This window comes from Zeus faber (assembly GCF_960531495.2).
Source record: "Zeus faber genome assembly, chromosome: 5".
NCBI lineage: Eukaryota > Metazoa > Chordata > Actinopteri > Zeiformes > Zeidae > Zeus > Zeus faber.
In genome coordinates, this window is record NC_137192.1 from 19138580 (window position 1) to 19162635 (window position 24056).

At 41.7% G+C, this 24056-nt stretch overlaps 1 protein-coding gene across 1 annotated transcript; it reads right to left on the reverse strand.

Annotated features, from left to right (window-relative positions):
• Positions 1-862: 862 nt before the first annotated feature.
• Positions 863-19776, reverse strand: LOC307231015 (suppressor of tumorigenicity 7 protein-like; the record flags this gene model as incomplete). The annotated part of the gene is made up of 15 exons (XM_080001546.1): positions 863-1056; positions 3987-4126; positions 4295-4387; positions 4732-4882; positions 13655-13757; positions 15141-15213; positions 15363-15477; positions 15954-16054; positions 16365-16453; positions 16872-16950; positions 17110-17225; positions 17313-17367; positions 17788-17947; positions 19057-19139; positions 19608-19776. The coding sequence occupies 15 exons, from the start codon at positions 19774-19776 to the stop codon at positions 961-963; spliced, it is 1623 nt and encodes a 540-aa protein (XP_079857672.1). The 3' UTR covers positions 863-960.
• Positions 19777-24056: the final 4280 nt, after the last annotated feature.

Consider the following 24056-nt stretch of genomic DNA (forward strand, 5'->3'; position numbering starts at 1 on the left):
ACCGATAAAATAGAGGCCTTTTCAAGAGCGGGCAGGACTTTCGTTTCATTACTTTATACTATATAAACACCTCATACCAGGGAACACCTTCTTTTGAGGATTATTAACACTTTGCACAATTTGTGTGGCACAGGCTATTTCTCCTTCGTTTATTCATTTAAACCGCACCAGATATGATTAACCAGCGGATAAAAAGTAGATAGGCTCAACTATTTGAGTCAACAGGTATTCAGTGTCACTTTAATGCCTTTTCTCTTCAACTGCCAACAAGTGTAATACATACAACCGCATTGTAGGGCAGCATAAAACCATAATTATATCCTATTTAAAGTTTGTTACTTCCCTTAAATGAAAATGTCTGTGTTATCTAACCCAAACCACCACAATCTGTTCTTATTTATGCAGTATTGAGAGAATAGCTTCAGCCCACTCTCGCGCATCACCCTGCAACACATAGTACAATGGGGCAATCGTAGTCAATGCAAAACGTGGTTGCGATCGCCCTGTCGTACCACGCACTGCAACTCCGTGGGTTTGGGTTAGCGTTTCCTTTAATGTGGAAAATCGCGGATTGAAAAAAACAAAAAAAAACAAAACCAAAGCGAGGTACGGTAAAACACTGCAGTTCTTAATTTCCGACTGGTAACACAATGGCAAATGGATAACTCAGTGGAATCCTTGCAAATAGCGTTTGGTGAATGTACTGTTGGAGAAGGAATGGGAGCGGTGTGGGAGCGCATGCTAAGAGTGGTATTGCTGTGTTGATACAACCTCAGCCAACATAATCAGTAACAATGCAGCAAGTGGACGCTGATGCTGAAGACAGGAGAGAAAACATTTTTTTGTAGACTTGGAGTGTTGATGGCTGTGTGTGTGTGCGGGCGCGCGTGTGTGTGTGTGTGTGTGTGTGTGTGTGTGTGTGTGTGTGAGAGAGAGAGTGTTGTTTTTTTAATGATGGGGTCAGATCCGAGTCAGTTGGTGCCAAAAACTGGACGGCATGAAGCTTTCCATCTTGTCTGCAAAGAAACCCAGGGGTGCAAAGAGCGTGCTGAAGAACTGAGAAGGGAAGAAAGGCAAAATTATTCATTTAAATGCCACTTTTTAAACGCCCGTTCCAATCATCGACGAAATGGATTCAAAGACGCTCGCCTAGTGTGACATGTCGGCCGTGACATTTGGCTTTGAGCCCAAAACAGAATGTAGAACATTTAGTCATTCGTCAAAAATTAATTTCCATTAGATCCAATAGTTTCTGTTTGGCTCATCGCTTGAATTCATAATCTGTTTTGTCCCATCGCTTGCAGAGTGAAGGAGGCGGTCTACGCATGGAGAATGCAGATAGCACCAGCCCCCCTGTTCTGCGGCCTCCGTGTTCCCGCCGCACAACGTTCCTAAATTGGCCGGCAATCAAGTCATGCTTGTGAACACACACACACACACACACACACACACACACACACACACACACACACACACACACACACACACACACACACACACACACACACACACACACACACACACACACACACACACACACACAAAGGTTTCAACTCAAATACTTCCACTGCCACTGTAAACAGGACTAAAACACATCCGCCAGGCAATACATTTCACCGCGGGATGGACTGTCCTGAGGCCTTCTGTTGGGCTTTCGGGGGGTGCCAGTGGGAACCCCAGTCACATTGACTCGATGATACAACGGTAAAGCAAAAGAAAACAAAAAAACAAGAAGGTTTTGGAAGCAGAATGGGAATACAACGTCATTGTTTGTTAGCAACCTGGCTGGCAGAGTTTTGAGAGACATTAATAATCCCACAAAGGGAAAAGTTCAGCTTTTGCCTCTCGGGTCGATCAGAACCTGTGGGCTCAGGTTATGCCCGCATGGAGTCTTTGCCCAAGTGGTTCACATTATTCTTATTAAAGAAGAATAACAACATCTATAATGACTATTATCTGTCGAATATTATAAACCGAGTATTGCTCTGAAAGATGATTAAAAATAGCCATATATCAGTGCATTTCAATTGGAAATCTTTCTCATTTTGGAAAAAAAGAAAAACCTTTACATCTGTATCTATAAAAGGAGCAGTTCACAACTTTTGTATCCTTGTTTCCTTGTTTGTAATTATCTGTGATGTTAATTAGAAGACAAACAAAGCTTTTTTTAGCTATTTCATCGGAGGAAGATGGGCCCGGCAATAACCTAGTTGCCTCGGGCAACCGGCTTTGTTGTTATTCTGGTGCATTGATTTACTCCTTCAAAAATGGTAAAACTGAGGATGTGGAAATATGGATCAAAATTAAATAACTCACTCATTTATGAAATGATTAAAATTCAGCAGCTGATGCAACTTGGCAACCGCTTCTCAAAGTACAATTTCAGAACTATGCATTTAAAGCAGTAGCAGTCGACAAAATAAATGTTGTGTATATTATAATCGACTTTTGAGTACACACACCGGCGGAAACACGGTCAGCTTGGCCCAATAAAACAAAAAACAAGAATTATTTTCCATGTGTAACATTTGAAGTTTAATAAGAAACCACACGGATATTGATGTCTTAGGGCTAAATAAAGAAAAAATAATAATAAAAAGGAGGGCTCCCAAAAACCACCGTGACCAACTTCCTCCCGCGTTTTGAGCCCCAGATTCAGTGAAATCTGTTTTTCCTCAGAAAGTGGCGAGGGCCTCCCCGCTCCTGCGCTCTCTATCTGAAGCGTTACACAAACCAGGCTCGCCCGGCGCGCTGTAAAAACCTGCGCACAACCTTTCCCATAACAAAAGGACGAGCCCGAGATGTGGCCTTGCTTTTGCTGTGGCTAGGGGAACGAGCAAAGGAAGGCCCTAATAAACAGGGCAGCCATAAACAAAGAATCCGTCAAAGAGAGACCAGCTAAAAAGCGATGGCGGGCAGCTGGTTTTATAAACAAACAGGGAAAAAGGGAAAAGTCGCGCGCACGTCCACGCATGAATATGTGCATGCTTAAAAGCTATGTTGATAGGGCTGCTGTTATTGAGGACTACATCTTGTTTTCGGAGGGAAATGGGTGACTTTACGGGCCTACGACTCCCATGAGCCTTCGGGGTCACTGACAGTGATGAAAGGCAGGAGTTAACACTTGGGTTAGAGGGTTCGGGTTACGCGAGATTAATAACGTTCATATAAAACTCTGATGGCTTCGCCGCGGGAAGGAGACAATCGAAGATTAACGGCTAGGCTAAGCTCTCGGGGCAGAATGTTCCGCTAAAGTGTTGCCGTTAAAACAAAACAAAACACAAAAAAAAAAAAAAAAAGAAAAGAAAAGAAGAAGAAAAAAACCCAAAACAAAAAAACATTCCCGGGCCACCCAGTGACCGAAACTGAAACTTCCAGAGAGAAGAACAGCAGGGATGGAACTAATAAAAGGTGCGGAACACGACACAAACGCTCATTTCATAGCGCTTGGTTTTAGGGTGAACCTATTTCAAACTCATACATCAAACCTCTTGGATCTTGAATCTTGACCCATTGCGTTAGAAATCGTCCCTGTAGTGGTGTGACCAGTGCATTGTGGGTAAAGAAGTCAGACTAAGTTGTGTATGAATGAGCAGCGTTTCACTCAGTGGAAGCGTCGTTGACGGTCAATAAAAAAGGTTTTGCTGATGCAGACATTCATCACTAGGGCTGTCACGATCAGGACATGTTACTAGACTATTAACTTGTCTATTACTCTGTCTTTTTGTTGATGTTATGCCGCTATCAGTACAGAGTACAAGGTTATGACGGTGTAATAACACACGTCAACCTTTTGAGAAATAAACATTCAAATAAATAATTGCAGTGATCGATGCAATTTCCAATGCAACCACGTGACTATTTTCGTAAGGGAGACGACACTTAACGAATGCTGCGAGGGCTGAAACTGTCCGGCTCATAGGGCGGACCAAAATGATGTGCATTGTAGCGCCCCTTATTCGGAGTAGTAATCCTGCGGTACTTACTGCTTTGGCAAAGACGCCCATGAGCTCGGGGAACTGGTGTGTGAGCATGGCCAGCATGGCGGTGAAGGAGCAGAGGCCCGCTGTGAAGAGGATGAAGAAAGGAAGCTCCTTCTTTGGATACACAGAGACCTCATGGAACGCTGGAGAAGAGAAGTCCATTATATATCCCTGAATATAATAATGCCACTTTCATATAATAATGCCACTTTCGGGCATTGCCAATAACATCTTGTTACCGGGCAGAACACCGTCTGCGCTGAAAAAGATGTACGTTTCTGTTTGTTGGTCGGTTTCTGTTCTGTACTCACAGGGCAGTAGTTCCCGATCTGCCGTTTCTGTGCATCCTGGGTAAGGATAAAACAAGTGACCCTTCTCCAGAGGGTAGGGAATTATCCGGAAGGCTGGAGAGAGAGAGAGAGAGAGAGAGAGAGAGAGAGAGAGAGAGAGAGAGAGAGAGAGAGAGAGAGAGAGAGAGAGAGAGAGAGAGAGAGAGAGAGAGAGAGAGAGAGAGAGAGAGAGAGAGAGAGAGAGAGAGAGAGAGAACAAAGAACAGAGTGAAGCTTCAAAATAGGTTTGGCAGGCAAAAATATTATTAAAAAGCAAGGCAGAAAGTGGTATTTTGAACCACACAATGAGATAGATTTTGTGCAACATCATGGGAATAAAAAAAAAAAAAAAGACATTATAAAACACCTTGTAAAAACCCTGACCGTGAACATTCCAATCCTGTGGAGATTGTACTTACTTCCCTCCCAGGTACAGTGCAGTAGATTTAAGGCCCCTTCCGCCCTTTTCCAGTGCTGCAGGTGGAAAAAGGCGTATGCCACCGCCTCGCTGTCGCCCCTCTTCAGGATGTGCTCTGGAGGGAGGATCAGGCTCTTCATCTCCAGTAGGTACTGCAAACAGGCAGGAGCAAACCCTCCGTCAACGGGTGACTCACTTCCTAAATCATTCCATCTAAATCCAATGTCCATGTGATGCAGAGAGCCAAGCAGATTTCTTAACACATACTGCACAGAAACTATTGGTGGGATTCCACAACCATATGTTTACGACCAAATTTGAAAGGGCCATGTGTTATTACAAGCTGTATTTAGGCAACTATTGCCACAGTGGCATAAAATGAAAAGAAAAGGACAAAAAAAAAATTGTTAATCTCTATAATTTGTATGACAAATAATAGTGAAAATTACCTAATGTATTATGAAAATTGCTCAATTTTTAATTGTAAATTATGCACCACAATGGGATAGACTGTGGATCATAGACTGTGGATAGTGACTTTCCTGTTTGTCAGTGTTAACAAAATGCTTGCAATTTGGTCATTGCTAGTTAAATATGGTGTTTTAGTTAAGAAATAAATGATTCAATGATGATTTCAATAATTTAAATGACCCATGAAGTAAAACGATCAGCCATAGTGATTCGGAAACATGGCGGCACTGAAAATGTCCCCCATAACTGTGGCAAAAAAAAAAAAAATTGGCAAGCATGGACCCTTGAAACACAAATTTCCAACTAGCTTTAGATACAAGGAGGTACATGGGGACGGAGTATCACTCTACATCATTTATTGGCGGGGTTCAGTTCATTCTAAGTCGGCACCTCATCTGCTATATCCCGTTGTGCAATTCCCACTTGCTAACTCCCAGCAGACTGGAAACACATTTTCCTCATATGGGGTATTTGTCAAGGGTCTTGTTTTGCAATTGTTCAATGTGGGAGGGAAAAGCTTTCCAAAGCTCTTTGTGTGTTATTGTTACAGTGCAACCCCTCCCCACTGTGTAGGTTTGGCCCAGTGAGTTGCTCAGTCCACCCACTGTGCTGACATAGGCCCTCTCCAGTGTGTGGGGCTGGGGCCCCGCTGGGCTGAATTCCCAGGCAGAGAGCACACCACGGTGCTCTGGGTCTCAGACTGACACTTTAGGAAGGTTACCCCACAGATAATCCTGTCTAATCCCCTCCATGGTTACAGGCTCTGCCAGCCAGCCAGCAAGGCGGTCAGCCAGCCAAGCAGCCAGCCGGCCCCCCTCAAACCATTCGGCCTCACCCATATTTCTTCCTGTCTGCAGTTAAGCAGCCTGCCAAGGCCATTACCACTCTTCCCTTGACCCAACCCTGCCCTTTTTCATGGAGAGACAATGTTTACTGCACCCCTCCCACCCCAACACCAACCTTGTATGCAGCTATCATTTGTTAAGCATTGAAGTCACTCATTGTGTTACTTGACAAACTGCAGATTAAAGCGACCCTTTAATTTCTGTAACAATTATTTTACCATATAATCCATATGAGCAGGACTTACCCATTCTCCAAACTAGTGGTTGTCCTGGCGCCCCATCAGCCCCCTATTTAATGCCCAGGTCTCCAAGGACTGGGCCTTTTATTTATTTTTTAACTTGTCAGCATGTCAGATCGTACATGGGAGAAAAGCGCAAATGTCAAAAGTATAATCAGAATGCAAGTCTGTTGCGTCGCAGTATACAAAAAATGAAGAAAGAATTTTGGCGAACATGTGGCCAACCTCCGCTGTCAGTACACTCACTACAAATCCTAAAAGAAAGTTGGAACTCTGCCGATTAACTGACGCAACCAACCATATGGTGTTTGGACCAATCGCTGACTGGGACTGGATTGCGAATTTGTGAATAGTTTGCTGTGAGGTCTACTCCACTGAGAATACTCAGACAAAGCCTTTAGGAGGCTGCGTTTTAAGTCCACCGTTGGCCAACAAAAACTATTCATGGTCACAGGTTAAACAAGTTACAGTACACTATTATGGTACAAAGGATTTCTGACTGCAACAAAGTTTAAAGGAAACCTCTGGTCTTTTTTTTTTTTTTTCCCAATATAAACCTTATTTTTCAATTATTGGGAGAAGGGATGCTAATTTAGAATTTTTTCCTCTGACTGATAGCCGACCCCAGTTAACCAATTATTAACCGTTATCCGACAATATTAAAATAATAGGCCACTGTCCCCTGAAAAAGAAATGAATTGGTCTTTTTTTTTGGACTTGGACAAATTATAATTATAAATAAGGGGAATCAGAAATATATTTTTATATGCGAACACAGCTCTTGTGTGAGTGACAGAATTCTGATTTGGGTACAGCCCTAGAAATGATTAACAATTGGTCTCCCACAAAATAAAACCCCCATATGTTTCATGATGACGTCTAAACAATGATTACAATGTTTGTATTTCATAACCTCCTGTAACTTTCACAAGCAAAAATATGATATACAAAAACAAATATGTATGTACATAGATTTTATTATTTGTGGTGATGGCAGTAAGGAGCGCAACCCCGCGGTGACGCCACGTGACCACGGTAATTATCCCAGCCCTAGTTGCATGTGTCGCCGCCATGAGTTGTATTTAAGACACCTGTTTTTCTTTTTCCATGCAACAAACTTTTTTTTTTTTAAACAATATTTTTTAAACTGTTTTAACTGATAGTAATAATCGGTCAAAATACGTATTGCTGGTTAATACTAATAAGGTTAATTATTAACCTTATTATTAATAACCTTAATTCCCTAATTGGGAGGAATGAGATTTTAGCCTCAGCTGAGCGCACCGGGACAAACACAAATGCCCCACTGTGTTGCATTCAGCTGAAGCCCTTCTCTCAATACTGGATCAATTTGAATGATTATTATGGACTACCAATGATCGAAGAATAAGGTTTAATCAGAGCCTATGACTAGGGCATTTAATCCACCGTCTTCCACGATGTCAAACTAATCCACGTGAGACCAACGTCCACGACAAAATAATTACGACGACGTAAAATGTCTGTCTGAGATGGTATCCTGGAAACATTTGTCTAAGCCTTGAGATGCGGACTGACATTCATTTTTGTTTGCCTAATTTTTTATCTACTATCTCACAAGAAAATGTGTTTCATATTCTATATAGGTCTCAACCTTTTTTTTTTTTTTTTTTTAAACGGTGGTGTTTATCTCAAATAATAAGTGGCCGGCACATCTCACCCCGTTCGGCCTGGTTTGTTTTAAGATTAACCGTTTAGAGAGGCTGAATAGGCAGCTGTCCCTCCTGGCATGCCGTGGCATTAGACCTGGTGACACCTCAGCAGTCAGTCCTGTCCTCCCCTCCGCCTCATCCTCCCTCGCTGCTTGCTCACTCTGCTTCTCTGTCGCCCCTTTGATGAAAGGATTGGGTTTCATGTGTTCCCCTTTTATCCCAGGGCAGTCATAAGCCCAGAGCATAACTCAAAAGCTGCCTCCTGATTCTAACCAGGCAGCAATGACATACTGTAAGCCTTGTAGTTCTTGAAGAGACCAACTAGCTCACCCGTCACCACACACACACACACACACACACACACACACACACACACACACACACACACACACACACACACACACACACACACACACACACACACACACACACACACACACACACACACACACAGGTGTTGTTGAACGAGAAAACACACAATCAAGAGGAGCTGCCTCGCAAACTGCTCATAGAGTGATGGCTACCACAAATGCTATTTATTCTCAACAAGAGAACACGATGAAGCAAGCTCTATTCCTGGAAATACCCCCTTTACCTTGTCGGGAGTCAAACCCCATCCATCTAAATTTGGACCGCAACCGTGGCCGCTATTTCGTCTCAATTTACCAACCAAAAAGCCAATTTGAGATCTAAACCAAGCCAAGGTCTGTTCCCGAGCCTTGATGGGCTATCTAGATGAGAAACTGTCAAAGCAAATGGAGTGAGATGAGAAACTGGGAACCAAAATGAAGCAAACTAGCAAGCTAGATGAGGCGGTGTCACACAGAACCCAGTGAAATGGGACCAAAGGAGTAAATGTAAATGTAAAGCAGATTCAGGAGGCTAAAGCACTTGATCAGCCATGCAGGCATCCGGCAGACTGTCAGCTTCTTAACCACTGACGGGTGGAGAGCCTGATTGGAATGGACAGATGGATGGAGAGGAGAGGGGGAGGAGAAAGAGGGGGTGGGATAAAGAAAATTAGTAGAAAAGTAAAATACTCTAATAGGGTGAATGGGGGAGGAGAAGGACAATATCAGGCAGGGATAAAGAAAAATAGATTGGGAACGAGGAAGGTGAATGGGTAAGCAGCGAAACTATTAGGGCGGGTGTGTGTGTGTGTGTGTGTGTGTGTGTGTGTGTGTGTGTGTGTGTGTGTGTGTGTGTGTGTGTGTGTGTGTGTGTGTGTGTGTGTGGCACTCTGAATCAGCTCATGTGATTCTCATATGTAGTCTCATATATAATCTCCAGAGCCTGCTCTCCCACACACAAGCAAACAGGCACCTGACCTCCTGGAATGCCCTTAAATTTTACCTTCAGTACTTCCTGTGTCTAAAGGTGATGTAGCCCGTTGTGTTGCTCACCCACACTGATTAGGGCGCAGTGTTTTTGGACATGAGTGCTGGCGTGAATACATACAGTGTTTTTGTACATGAGTGTTTCTGTGAATACATAAGGTATAAATGGATAAGATTACAGTAAGTCTTGTTGAACTACGGTACTGATATCTGCTGTAGTGGGAATAGGCATTTGGCCGAAAAGCTGTAGAAAGTTGACTCTGGAATTAATTTGGCAAACTGGTGAAATATTAATTTCACCTAAATATATGGAGAAAATGTATTATGAACTCATTCATTAATAAAAAAAAACAAAAAAAAAAACGACTAAAAAAACGAGTACTACCATTGCATATTATTGCTTTACACCATTTACTATATGCACCATTTAAGTATATATTTATGTTACAACATACTTCAATTAATTTCATGAGGCTTTATTTAAATAGTCAGCTGCACAAGTTCTGCTCCCTGTGAAGGGTACTTTATTTTATTTTTATTTTTGACTGCTCTGTCAATGTCTGCTACTATCCCCCCAGGGATGAATAAAGTGTTCTTATCTCTTTTTACAGGAAGGAATTGATGTAGGAAGTAAGGGTCATCCCTGAAACCTCCGCGTCAAAACTCAACTCTGTGTTTGAATCCCCGACCCACCGCCAGTGGAGAGTCAGGCCCAAGGGTGTGTTTGTTTACAAGGACTTCTAAGGAACGGCGAGCTAGCCCATGCCCTGCAGCACGAAGCTACAGGTATACTCATTATTCAGACGTGACAATACAAAACAAACAGCCCGTTCCTGAACCAGGGTGAAGGTGGAGGGTCTTGTATGCATGGACTCAAAACCGTTCCCATGTTTTAAAGGAGCACCAAATAGAATAAAACTGACCAAGGACCAATGCACGAGATAAAAGCAGCAAGATGAGCCGACCCACACTTGCTTTAAAGGAGGTTTTATTATTGTTATTATTATTATTATTATTATTATTATTATTATCAGTAGTAGTATTATTAGTATCATTATTAGTATGCTTATTATACTAACTTCTGGATCTGAATGCCTTGTGTTGAAGCTGAACCATCTGTGAATCATGAAAAGATTTTATGATAATAATAATAATAATAATAATAATAATAATAATAATAATAATAAAGTACACGCACATACAAGTCTGAGATATCCAACATCTCAGAAACTGAGAGCAGAGAATTGAGCTGGGAATATACTGCATATCTTTATAATATCAACATTGTGAGATTTGACTAGAGACTGTTGTCTGGGATTTGGGGTTATTTTTTCACAATAATGATTTTTTTCTACCTGTCCCAATCAATGCCTCTACCTGCTTGGACGCACGCACGCACGCACGCACGCACACCTTCTGTATGTATGTCCTGTATGATTATCTCGACAACCGTTCATCCGCTCCACTGCACAGTAGGCAGGTGTATTGCTGAGGGCCCACGGAATGCAATGTCCAATTTGGCGCAAGCTGTTCAACAACAAGCAGAAAAGCGAGCCACTCAGTTCTTTCTGCGCAGCGGACAAACAAAAGGTACCGGGGAGGGTGGCGGTGGAGTGGCGCGCTTTGTGACATCATCATCCAATTCCACGAAGCGCTTTGTGACATCATCATCCAATATGTGAAGCGCGACGCGCACGGCTGGCGAGCGCCTGGCAGTCCAACCGTTGATGAACCTCCTGAAGTTCTAATATGCCCATATTTTCACATTTGGTGCCTATTTTTTATTGAAAAGTTGTCCCTACATTTCGTTAACAGAGAATGAGAGAGGGAGGAGGAATAAGGGATGAGAGAGGAGAGGAGAGGTGGAGAGGAGGAGAAGTGGAGAGGAGGAGAGGTGGATGGGTGGTGAGTGGCGATCGGTGGAGAGGTGCCCTGGGCCGGGCGGAGACGAGGGGAATGAGGTGGGTGACAGTTGGAACGACATCGAGGATGAGGGCTCTCACTTCAAAGGGCGGATCAAAGAGCTGACCCAACTACCCCCTCGGTGACTCCCCCACCCCCACCCGCACCATCTACACCCACACCCACACAGTCCCGCTCTCTCGCTTAGAAGAGCAGAGCAAGGGATGAAATGGCCACACACTACAAAGGCAAAATGGAGATAAAACTCTGCTGCAACGAGGTGTGTGTGTGTGTGTGTGTGTGTGTGTGTGTGTGTGTGTGTGTGTGTGTGTGTGTGTGTGTGTGTGTGTGTGTCTGTGTGTTCCAAGCCTAATCCCTGTGGGAAGGACGTACACACCCAGAGAGACATGCAGGGTGTAGCCGTAAATCTGTGTGTTAACTAGAACTGAACGTTCTGGAAGCGTTTTTACTTTGAATACTATATACTAGTACCAGTTTAGCAAGGAGACACAAGCCAACAGGGCGTTTCGACTTCCGTCAGCACCAAGAGACCTCTAGAACACAGGGTTCCCAACCGCCCAGACAGCCTAAATCAAACATGACTCAATCTGAGAGCCCTCGTTTAAAGGGGAAACAGACAACTTTTTTGCTTTTACTTATCATGAAGTTGATGTTGATGGCACAGTGTAATGGCTTTAGAATAATGACACCACTGTGTTCATATGTGACCCACCGCAGCAAAAGCTGCCGTCTCGCGCATTTTTTAAATGGCCAGGAGCAGCCAAATAAGTCGAAAAACCCTTTCTTGAAGGAAAATTAGATTTTTTCAGATTTGTGAGGTTTTTTTTTTTTTTATCTCTCAACGTATTTTCAAAACAGAGTTTGATTTATAAATAGTAGAAAAATTAAATTTATTAAATATAATTAAATACAAGTATTAAATATTCCCGTTAGATTACATAGGGAAACCTTATGGAGACGCAGAACAGCGCTGAACAACGCCGATCGATCGTTTCCTTTAAAGCGAGCGTCCAGGTGAAAATCATTCCTCCATATTCCATGTGATACGAAGTCACAATGCGAAACAGTTTTGATAGAACCTTTAAATCGTATGTGTTTTATACACACACGACGATAAAGTTGTGGAGGGGGCGTGTCACTGAGGTCACTTCCCTAAACAAGACGAGGATCCGGTTTCACTTGTCTGTGAAAACCTTCTTCTCCTTCTCCTTGTTGTTATGTAGTACAAGAAGCGGGTGGAGGAAGATCTTAATTGTATAGCGGACCTTAATCTGACCAGTGCTATAGATCCAAGTGAGTGTAAGCAGTGCGTACTGGACTTCATTTTCCGCCATGATAGTCAGTCCTCCGACAGCGACGCTGAATCCGATATTACTCCGGAAGAAGTTGATGACGCGATGAAGTCCGCTGAGGTTGGTGATTTAAAATAAAACAATTCCACTTTTATAAAACACGTATATTCTTACTGTTAAATAAAAGCTTTTTTCAAAACAAAAATACGTTCAACGTTCCCTCAAAACACAAGAGCAAAGCGGTGATTGGCCCATTGAGCAGTATGTTAAGTAGCCATGTGGCTTTGGCTACCCCATTTGCATTCTGGGAGCTGGCTGAATGAAACAAGTAAAAATATTTGCTTGATTTGCACAAGTGACACCTTGTTTGGAAGCTCTGATTCTCCACTTTCAAATGATGCGGGGAAAAAAAAAAAGTCGAAAGCCACCAAATGACAGGTGGGTCTGCGGCGGGTCACATATTGGTTCCCTGTAAGCCTCCATAGCACTATGCGTTCACATTGCCACCGGGTACGAACTCTCGGGAAAATTATGGATTCTTTTTTTTCTCCCAATAATCAGCTGAAAAAAGATTTGAGAGGGGGTACACTACTGAAAAAGGTTTGACAACCACTGATCGAGAACATTAAACTCAAAAGATAGGACCCTCAATTTGTATGCATTAGATCACGGACGCCATTTGTAAACATTTAGTCTCTTATTGTTAGATGTGATTTGAGTCCAAGCCTCTAAACCTGTCCACAATACAGCGATTGTTAAATGGTGCGATCGATTTGTAAATTAAATAAAGGGGAATAAAGGTCATCATTTTGCTGGAGATCCGCTGAAACCTCTTGATGGACCCCTGGGGGGGGGGGGGGGGGTCTGCGTACCTCACATTGAGAAAGACTGCTATAGAGTGTGGGGGAGTGAACCCCGCTGAAGGATCTGAACTGGGACAGGTTTCAATGTGATAAGATGAATGAGAAGCTACACTGACACCTGCTGGTGGGACGCGATAGCTGATGGAGAGGGATTGGTCGCAGAAAGTTGTCCGGCCCATTCACACCGACAAACCCAAACTTTGAGGAATTGACGCAGGTCTGTGGTTTTCCAGGCGTCGCCGTGAACGCTTTGACAGACTGACCTTTGGCACGTGAGGGTTGAACTCCACAGCTCGATGTATGGCCTCTACAGCGTTCATCTCTGCTGTGCTGAGGCCCCGCCGAGAAGCTGCCTCTGGAGAGAACCTGGGACCACACACACACACACACGTATTCACACACGTATTCACACACGTATTTGCGCGCATGCACACACACGTATTCACACACGCACGTATTCGCACGTATTCACACAAACACACACACACACACACACATACACACATATTCACACACGCGTACACCCACACGCACGCACAAATAGAGACTGAAAGAAGTGGATTCAGGGTGTCTGCTTAGAGTTAGCTTACACGTTTTAAGAAAAATCTGAAATCAGAAATGTAGACTCGAGCCCTTTGTACACAGCCTGTTCAAGGTGGGAATGTCGCGCCTTTATTCCGCCCGGTCCTTCCGTATAAAAGGTACTAACACGGAATGGGGCGAAACGCCGTCTGTGTAAAAGGCACAGCTGGCGTGCCGGGACAGGGGTGTGACGTTCTGATGACCAAGTTTTTCCATCGGTCGCTTTGTCTTGGCCTAAAGTCCCGTCAGAGCCTGGAGCGTGGAGTCTGTTCCCACATTAGATGACTGTTACGGATACGGTACGGTGGCGGTGCAGCTGGTGGCGGTGGTGCACTACCCGCCCCTCACAGCTCCACTGTCAGTAATTCAGCGCCATCCTCCCCCCAGGCTATAATTGTAATAATAAGTTTATTAAATCGGTGTGATTCTCCCTTAACCATATGTTATATGTAACACTAGAGGCCGACGCCGTCACGTGCCCACGATGACAGCATTATGCCGCAAAGCCGACCTCAATCTAAAAATCTTGTGCAGGGGCGACTTTATGCCGCTGTTACTTGGTTCTGTGTAAAAAGGCAAAGCCGGCACCATGACGCATCTTCTGTACGGCAATGTTGCCAGACCTTTCTACTCTGTGAGCTAAGTACTGGAGGTTAGTAAAGGTAAGTTTTTAAATGTATAGTTACTACAACACAGACAATTAATACTATTATATAATTATAGAACCCAGAATTGCGATTGTGGCGCCGGCCCTTGCGACCGCCTGCGCGAGCACCTCGTGTCGATTACGCATATTTTAGTATTTGTAGAACTTATGGAGCATATTGTGCGTAATCACCGGGTGTCAGGACATTTCACTGCATATATGTATGACTGTATGTATATATGTGTGACAAATATCTTCTTGAATTTAAAAGTGGCTTCTGACACAGAAAAACCTGAATCGTTTTAACAAAAATAAATACAAGGATAAATCAAACAAAATGTTTGCATTGAAATGAAGACCACCTAAAACCAAATGTAAAACTAGTTAATGACTTTTAAGGTGTAATATTTGTAAAATTTAATTTCAACATTTTAAGACCTGGGAGGATTATTGTATAGTGGGTCACTGCTGGTTGAATGGGGTTGGTTAAAATGTAACTGGAACAACATGAAGCAACATACTTATCTGATACAGCCCGTGCTTTCAGCAGTGCAGATGTGTAGCATATCGTAGCTGATTTTGGCAAACTGATATCTAAACGGGAAAAGAAAAATAAGTGAAAATGAAAATTTAAAAAAAATAATAAAAAAATTAAAAATAAAAATAAAAAAAAAGGGTGACCATTTTCATCACTTTCAAAAATCACTCAAGGTAATAAATGTTGAATTCATTTAAAATCCTACCATCATATTTGGCGAGTACTGCTTGTACATCAGCATAAGCCTGTAGCTCCAAGAGCGCCTCCAAGAGGTTTTCATGTATATTTAACATTCCCAACAATGGGAATTCTTTCATTAACTGCAGAGATGGAAAAGGAGAATAAAAAAAAGAAAGACACGGTTAAAGAGGAGAATAGGAAAAACAGGATGAATGCATTGTGTGTTATGTCCTGGATTAAGTGCACAGTCTAGGCCCTCAAATCACATCTTCTCCCAGAATAATCAACCCCTTGGAGCCCTACAGGGGAATAAAGTCAAAGTGCACAATCTAAAAGAGCCAAAAAGGTTTTATCTGCCGCTGTACAGATATAATGGGATGTAGGAAGGATTACGAGCGATCCTGAATAAATGTATTTAAAATAAATAATAAAGTACTGGATTTGGTCTCAAAATATGTTAGATCTTAGTCTCTAAAACCAAATGCTTGAGTAAATACAGCTCCACAAGAATAAAAAAATACAAACATCCCGTAGTCTGTGAAATAGTAAAAAATAAAATAACATGAAGAAAAACACAGATTTGAGCTGGCTATAAGGTCAAGTTTTAGACACTCACATCTCGCATCATTTTCACTGCTTCCTTAATTCGGCCCAGCTTGCGCGCACACATGGCCAGTCGTCGTTTAATGTAAACCAGGAGGTTAATATCTTTTCCAGCTACTTGAGGCAAAGAGAAAAGCAAGAATTTAATACAACAGAGATGCACGGCCATTTTCTGTTCAACACATCGAGTTTCTGCATTCAGCTCAGTGCTTGTGTTTTAAGTTTTGAGTAAATTTGACTAAATCGGTGGCTCTCAACCGGTGCCACCTTAAATCTGACCTGCACGATAGTTTGGTTTTTTTTTTCGACTCAGGAGAAAGTGACAAAATCAGGACATAGTATGAACAGTATCTCCCAACAAGCTAAACCACTGGTGTGCAAACAGACGTGAACAAACAAAGTCGTTTCATCGTTTAATTCTCACCACTTTTTAATGCTTGTTTGAAGAGACGCTCAGCCTCTGTGATAGTAGTGGCTTCCTCTTCTGCGAGGAGCACATAGGCTGCAGCACATCTGCGCGCACGCACGCACACATGCAGGCACGCACACGCGCGCACACACACACACACACACACACACACACACACACACACACTATATAAATCAATATAAAAGTCTTTCAGTTGAATTGGTTTGTTGTGAAATTAGGATTTTAATAACCTTAGGACCTAAAATGTCTCACAATGTCGGGTCTGCAATATTATACAGAACATTAAAGAAAAATAAGTCCATCAAATATTGCATAAACAAAATGACAAAGAGTTTAAATGACCATTCATTAAACTAGTAAACCAGTTTAATTATTTAACATTGATTCATAAGAAAATATTATGACGTATCAATACTGTGAACAATTCCCATTATTATTGGGACAGGTTGCAATTTATAGACGGTAAATACACAGGAACAGAGCGACCGCCACGGAACTCACTCGTGGTTCATCTCTATGGCCTGGTACGCCGCCCTGATCCTGGCTTGGGGGTTTCTTTCCCTCCACGCCTTCTGCATCACTGTGACAGGACAACAGAACAACAACAACGTTTCAGCTGGATCGTCACTGCATTGGACACATGTAAAAAGACACAAACCAAACAAAAAAACGTATTTTCTAAGAATCTTTTTTTTTTTCTCCCCCCTAACCAGGTATTTTGGATCAATTGTGGATTTACCTGCGTCTTCTGGCCTCAGCTGCTGGGTGTCCCCGGTGAAGAAGGTCTGGTGGTCTTGCGCAGACAAATTCATGTCATAGTACGTCAAGGGCTCCTTTCCGGTGACCCAGGTGTATCTGTGGTGCAGAGAATAAAACAGCCGAGTGACACAGTAGAACAGCAACAGCCATCCACCCATGGAATGACATTTATTTGAATTATACCTGCTGTACTCTGCTCCTCTGAACAGATTCAAAGGGTTCCTCCACACCTTACACTCTGCAAACAAAGATGAAACGATAATTCACGTTTGGGTAGGAAACAGTGAACAGGATTTCGACTCAGTTAATGCACCCTCATTTGTCTGTTGACTACCGCTTACACTGCGGTTTTTAAGAGTAATCACACCCTGGTCATAGACACACTGCAGAGAGATACATGTTCTGCCACGAGATGTCACAACAAAGAAGATGTCTTCCTGTTTTGTTTTGTTTTTCTGGCTAAATGACATTAAATATGAAATGGAGACCAGGACTAACACACACACGTATGTACAGTAAGGAGCACGCAGACATCTTGACAGCTCAAAAGAATATGACTCGTTGTTTCATTATTCTTTAACCACATGACCACAACAACAACAACAACAACAACAACAACAACAACAACAGCAACTGCACTACATTTCACGTCACGTACCAGAAACACTGGGCCGGGGTTCTGTGTCTCCGTTGACGGATGAGAACAAACCGGTGGTGGAGCTGCTCTCCACACCACCCAGAAGAGGACGCAGGTGGCTGACAGACACCTGCTCGATGAACGAGGTGCCATACTTACGAAAATACCACCACTCAAATATCTGTCGTGAGAGGAATTGTTGGGATTAGACTAATATGGAGTACGAAATATTGTTCAATGAGGAAAGGAAGACAATTAAGTTATTCATACTGTGTGTGTGTGTGTGTGTGTGTGTGTGTGTGTGTGTGTGTGTGTGTACAGTATAAATCTCAAATACTGGCACTTTGTGCTGCACATCTAATGAATACATTCAAAGGAATTTCCTGGGGATCGATGCGTTGCTGTTAAAAAGCCTTTATCGGGGGTGTGGCCGGCAAATATATATGAAGTGTGGCTTCGTTGTCACCTAGTTTCCCCCCAATTGAACAGTCGACAGTACAAATAGACAGCATTCAGGCAGAAGTATAAAAGCAGTTGCAGTGTATTTCTAAAAATGGAGTAAAATCAATTTCTCCATTTAGGTCTGCTAGGCAGCAGCCTCCGGCATGTAGATCTCCTAAGTTCCCTTTTTATTATATTCCTCATGCGTGGCTTGAATCAACCCGAGCATCTTGGAGACTGACAGCCCCTTCATCCCAAAACGCACCACAGGATCTTTCTTTGTGTCGCATTTTGGTCAAGTAATAAACAGGGGACGAGACGACCTGTCTCCATCGTTCGGGAACAGCATTTGGGAGGGATGTTTATAAATTCACCTGTCTGACTTATGCCTAATATACAAGTATACACCAAAAGACAAGGATTTCTAAGTCCCAGACACAAGAGAATGGTCAGGAAACCTCCTGTCTTGAGGGGCGTTAAGACCACGCTGCCTCCATTGTTTGGTTTGGGATATTTAGAAACTCTTGAGATCAGTCCAGACTAGACTGGGACTGTTGAGAGAACATCAGGTTGGTTTGATATGATCTCAAGTCTGAAGTCTTGGCTCCAGTAGCGTGTGAAACCCAAAATGTGTGATCTGGTGATCGATGACCGGATATATCCTATAGTGTGTCTTCCGACAGCAGCCGTTCCGTTTTGGATTTCCAGTTTTAGCAACCCGGAGATGTGACCACGGCAAACACATGTGTGCGGATCCTATCTGCCCCAAAGCGTTGCACCTATTTTTTTACGTTTTTTGATCACTGAGATAATTCAGCAGCGTCAATAAACAATGAGTTGACAGCTCACCAGTATGAGTCCCGAGATGAGAGAAGAGGTTCCAGTGAGAGCCACATAGAATTTAGGTGTTAAGGTGTTCAGGAACACAGAGGCTGAAATAAGAAAACACAAAAAGTTGAAAGACTAAACCCTGAGAAGTTAAACATTATCAGACAAAGTCATGACAGGTACTCTCCATTCACTGTCATCAATTGTGAAATGCAAGGAGGCTCAAATGTGCTCAAATTGATAAATAAGAGGCATTTAGTTTGCAAAGAAATTAATTAAGGTCCAAAGTTATCCACATTTGGACTTGGCCGACGGCACATGTTGTGTACTATGGATGTTCCGTTTGAAACCGAACCAGAGACTGGTCTTCATTCATAAGAAAAATCCGCTTGATTTCAATGAGCAAGAAACTGCTCCCGCTAGCTGTCACCTACTGTTAGGTAGCATGCTAGCCCGTGTTAGCATGCTAACAGCGGGCGGCATCCTAACACCGGGTAGGGTGCTAACAGCGGCTAGCACGCTAACACAGGCCAGCATGCTAACGAGCCTCGCTCGCCGCCGCTCTCATTCACCCGACGTGAAGCTTTCCTGCAGCTTGAGCGGGCTCCGCAGGACGTAGATCATGATGAGCACCATGCCGAACCAGATGAAGCAGATGTAGGTCCATGACCAGGACAGCCACGATTTTAACTTCTCTGTGAAGCCGACAGACTGAGGATTACCGCCAGCGGAGCCGTCCATGTTGTTCCGGATGTCTGTAAACACAGCGGTCACGTGACCCGCTTTCGGCCACGGACTCTTACTTTGAAGCGTCGCGGGCGACATGCGTTGATTCGCCGTTTTCACAATAAAACGCATGTTTCCTGTCGACCATTTCTGTGATTTATTATTATTATTTTTTAAATGTTATTTCATCGCACAACTGCAATTGAAGCGAATGGATGCGGCGACGTCAAGCGCTGTGTGCCGTGCGTTCAAATGACGGTCTGCGCCTTTGTTTGCGATAAAGCGTCGTGGACGTGATGGAATCGCTCGTAACGACACGTGACGTTGAAACGAAGGAAAAAATAGAGAAACAGAAAGAAATCAAATAAGAACATGAAAATACATGTATGTCAACTAAAAAACAACCAAACAAAACATCCAAATGAAGGACGTGAACAGAAGAGCGTCGTGGAAAAAAACACTTAATGTTCAGACATAAACAGCACAGATGATGAGAACAGTAATGAGATATATATATATATATATAACCCCTATATCTCTCTCTCTCTATATATATATATATAAATATATATATATATATAGAGAGAGAGATATAGGGGTTATATATATATATATATATATATATATATACAACCCCTATATCTATATATATATATATATATATATATATATATATATATATATATATATATATATATATAACCCCTATATCTCTCTCTCTCTCTCTATATATATATATATATATATATATATATATATATAGAGAGAGAGAGAGAGAGAGAGAGAGAGAGAGAGAGAGAGAGAGAGAGAGAGAGAGAGAGAGAGAGAGAGAGAGAGAGAGAGAGAGAGATAGGGGTTATATATATATATATATATATATATAGGGGTTATATATATATATATATATATAGAGAGAGAGAGAGAGAGAGAGAGAGAGCGAGAGAGAGAGAGATAGGGGTGTTATATATAATATATATATATTATATTCTATATCTCTATATCTCTCTATATATATACCCATATATATATATATATATATATAAAACCCCTATATATATATATATATATATATAACCCCTATATCTCTCTCTCTCTCTCTCTATATATATATATATATATATATATATATATATATATATATATATAACCCCTATATATATATATATATATATATATATATATATATATATATATATATATATATATATATATATATATATATAACCCCTATATATATATATATATATATATCTAAAACGAGATATCTTTATCTATATCAATATCTATATATCTATATCAATATCTATATATCTATATGTATATATCTGTGTATATCTATGTATATCTATATATATATACACAGTATATAGATAAATATATGTATATATAGAGAGAGAGGTAGATATATAGGTATATAGTTTTAGATATAGTTACGGATATATAGATATAGGAGTATAGATATATAGATATATCGTTTTAGATATAGATACTGATACATAGATATATAGATATAGATATAGATAGATAGATAGATATATTTATAAATAGTGTTATAAAATATAAAATATATAAGTTATAAAAAGTGTAGATATCGATATATATATATATATACATATATCTATAGATATATATATGTCTATAGATATATAGATATATTTGTAGATTTATTTATATATAGTTATAGATATAGATATTGATAAATATATATAGATATATAGATATTCAAGATTCAAGATTCAAGATTCAAGATTTTTATTTGTCACATACATATACATACGTTCATACATATATGCAGTGAAATGTAATGCAACGCACCCGGTGATAGCACACAATAAGTCCTAGGAAAAAGTACAAAAATAAAATAAAATAAAAAGTAGAAAATTCCTTTCTATAGACCGACTAACTGACTCCTAAAACGTAATACAGTAAGTGGAATACTTATAGAATAAGATAAAAAATATATAGAATAAAATACAATAAAAAATAAATTGAAATAAAATGGAATAGGTTGAAGGAATATGGCTATGTATATACAGATATGTGCATTTAAAGTGGCATGTGAGTTAAAGTGGCATGTGAATGTGAATAGTGTGAGGTAGTGTTTGGGATAATACAGAACAGTATACAACAGTACGGCGCAGCAATACGGCATCACGAACAACCCTGAACAGTGATACAGTATGCGGTACAGTATGCTACATACAGTACAGTAGGTAGTGGAGCCTAGTGCATGGCTCAGTTAGGACCCCTGGTGAGGTCAGCGTTGACAGTTCTGATGGCTTGAGGGAAGAAACTCCGTCTCAGTCTCTCTGTTCTCGCTGTGTGGCTGCGGAGGCGCTTGCCTGACCGCAGCAGCTGAAACAGTCTGTTGTTGGGGTGATGAGGATCCTTCATGATCCTACGGGCTCTGCTACTACACCTCCTGGTGTATAACTCCTGCAAGGGGGGGAGGGTAGTTCCAGTGGTACGTTCAGCTGAACGCACCACCCTCTGCAGGGCCCGCCTGTCCTGGGCAGTACAGTTCCCAAACCAGGCAGTGATGTTGCCTGTCAGGATGCTCTCCACTGCTCCAGAGTAGAAGGACTTGAGGATCCTCACCGAGACCCGGAATTTCCTCAGCTGCCTGAGGTGGTAGAGACGCTGCCTCGCCTTTCTCACCAGAGTGTCTGTATGAACAGTCCATGTTAAGTCCTCTGTGATGTGGACTCCCAGATATCTGAAGCTGCTCACCCTATCGACAGAAGTCCCATTAATCCACAAGGGCGCGTGCGTCCTCGATTGTGATCCACGCCTAAAGTCCACAATCAGCTCCTTGGTTTTGCTGACGTTCAGGTGGAGGCTGTTGTCCCGGCACCAGAGTGACAGGTCAGCCACCTCCTCGCGGTAGGCCTTCTCATCGCAGTCGGTGATCAGGCCCACGACCACGGTGTCGTCAGCAAACTTGATGATGGTGTTGGAGCTGGACCTGGCCACACAGTCATGTGTGTACAGGGAGTACAGTAGGGGGCTGAGGACGCAGCCCTGGGGGGATCCTGTATTCAGGGTGAGGGAGCTTGACATGTACTTCCCCACCTTGACCACCTGGGGGCGGCCTGTGAGGAAGTCCAGGATCCAGGTGCACAGCGGAGCATTCAATCCTAGCTCCAACAACTTGACAGCCAGTCTGGTGGGAACTATGGTGTTGAAAGCTGAACTATAATCAATGAACAGCATTCTCACATAGGCCCCCTTCTGGCCATCCAGGTGCGTGAGCGTGGTGTGCAGTACCTGGGAGACCGCGTCATCCGTGGATCTGTTCTGCCGGTAGATATATATATATAGATATAGATATATATATATAGATAGATGGTTATAGATAGACATAGATGGATATAGCTAGATATATGAATAGATAAATAGATGTAGATATATAGATATGGATATATAGTTATATAGATATAGATAGATACATATAGATACATATATATAGATATAGATACATAGATACATAGATATAGAAATAGATAGATATATACACATAGATATATAGATATATATATAGTTATAGATACATAGATACAGATATAGATCTATATAGATATAGATATATAGATACATTGAGATATAGATATATATACATATAGCAGGCCTTCGACACGTTTCTCTTCATGGCAATGTCTCCCGTCCTGTGCTTCTACTTATGACCAGTGAGTGGCGCTCTTCCCTCATGAATCCCGGAATGAGTCGCTATTCATTCGGCGTCGATGGAACGTGAGCGTTCAGGTGGATTTTGGTGCAATATGGTTTGGAAGCGTCTTGGTGTTTACAGTGCTCCAGTGCAAGTTATTAATGTGATATCCTTCATTCAGATCCTATTTCTAGAGAGCTTTCGTAAATCCGAGATAGATGGATGGATGGATGGATAGATCGATAGATAGATAGATAGATGGACAGATAGATAGATAGATAGATAGATAGATAGATAGATAGATAGATAGATAGATAGATAGATAGATAGATAGATAGATAGATAGATAGATAGATAGATAGATAGATAGATAGATAGATAGACGGATGGATAGATAGATAGATAGATAGATAGATAGATAGATAGATAGATAGATAGATAGATAGATAGATAGATAGATAGATAGATAGATAGATAGATAGATAGATAGATAGATAGATAGATGGATAGATAGATAGATAGATAGATAGATAGATAGACGGATGGATAGACAGATAGATAGATAGATAGATAGATAGATAGATAGATAGATAGATAGATAGATAGATAGATAGATAGATAGATAGAT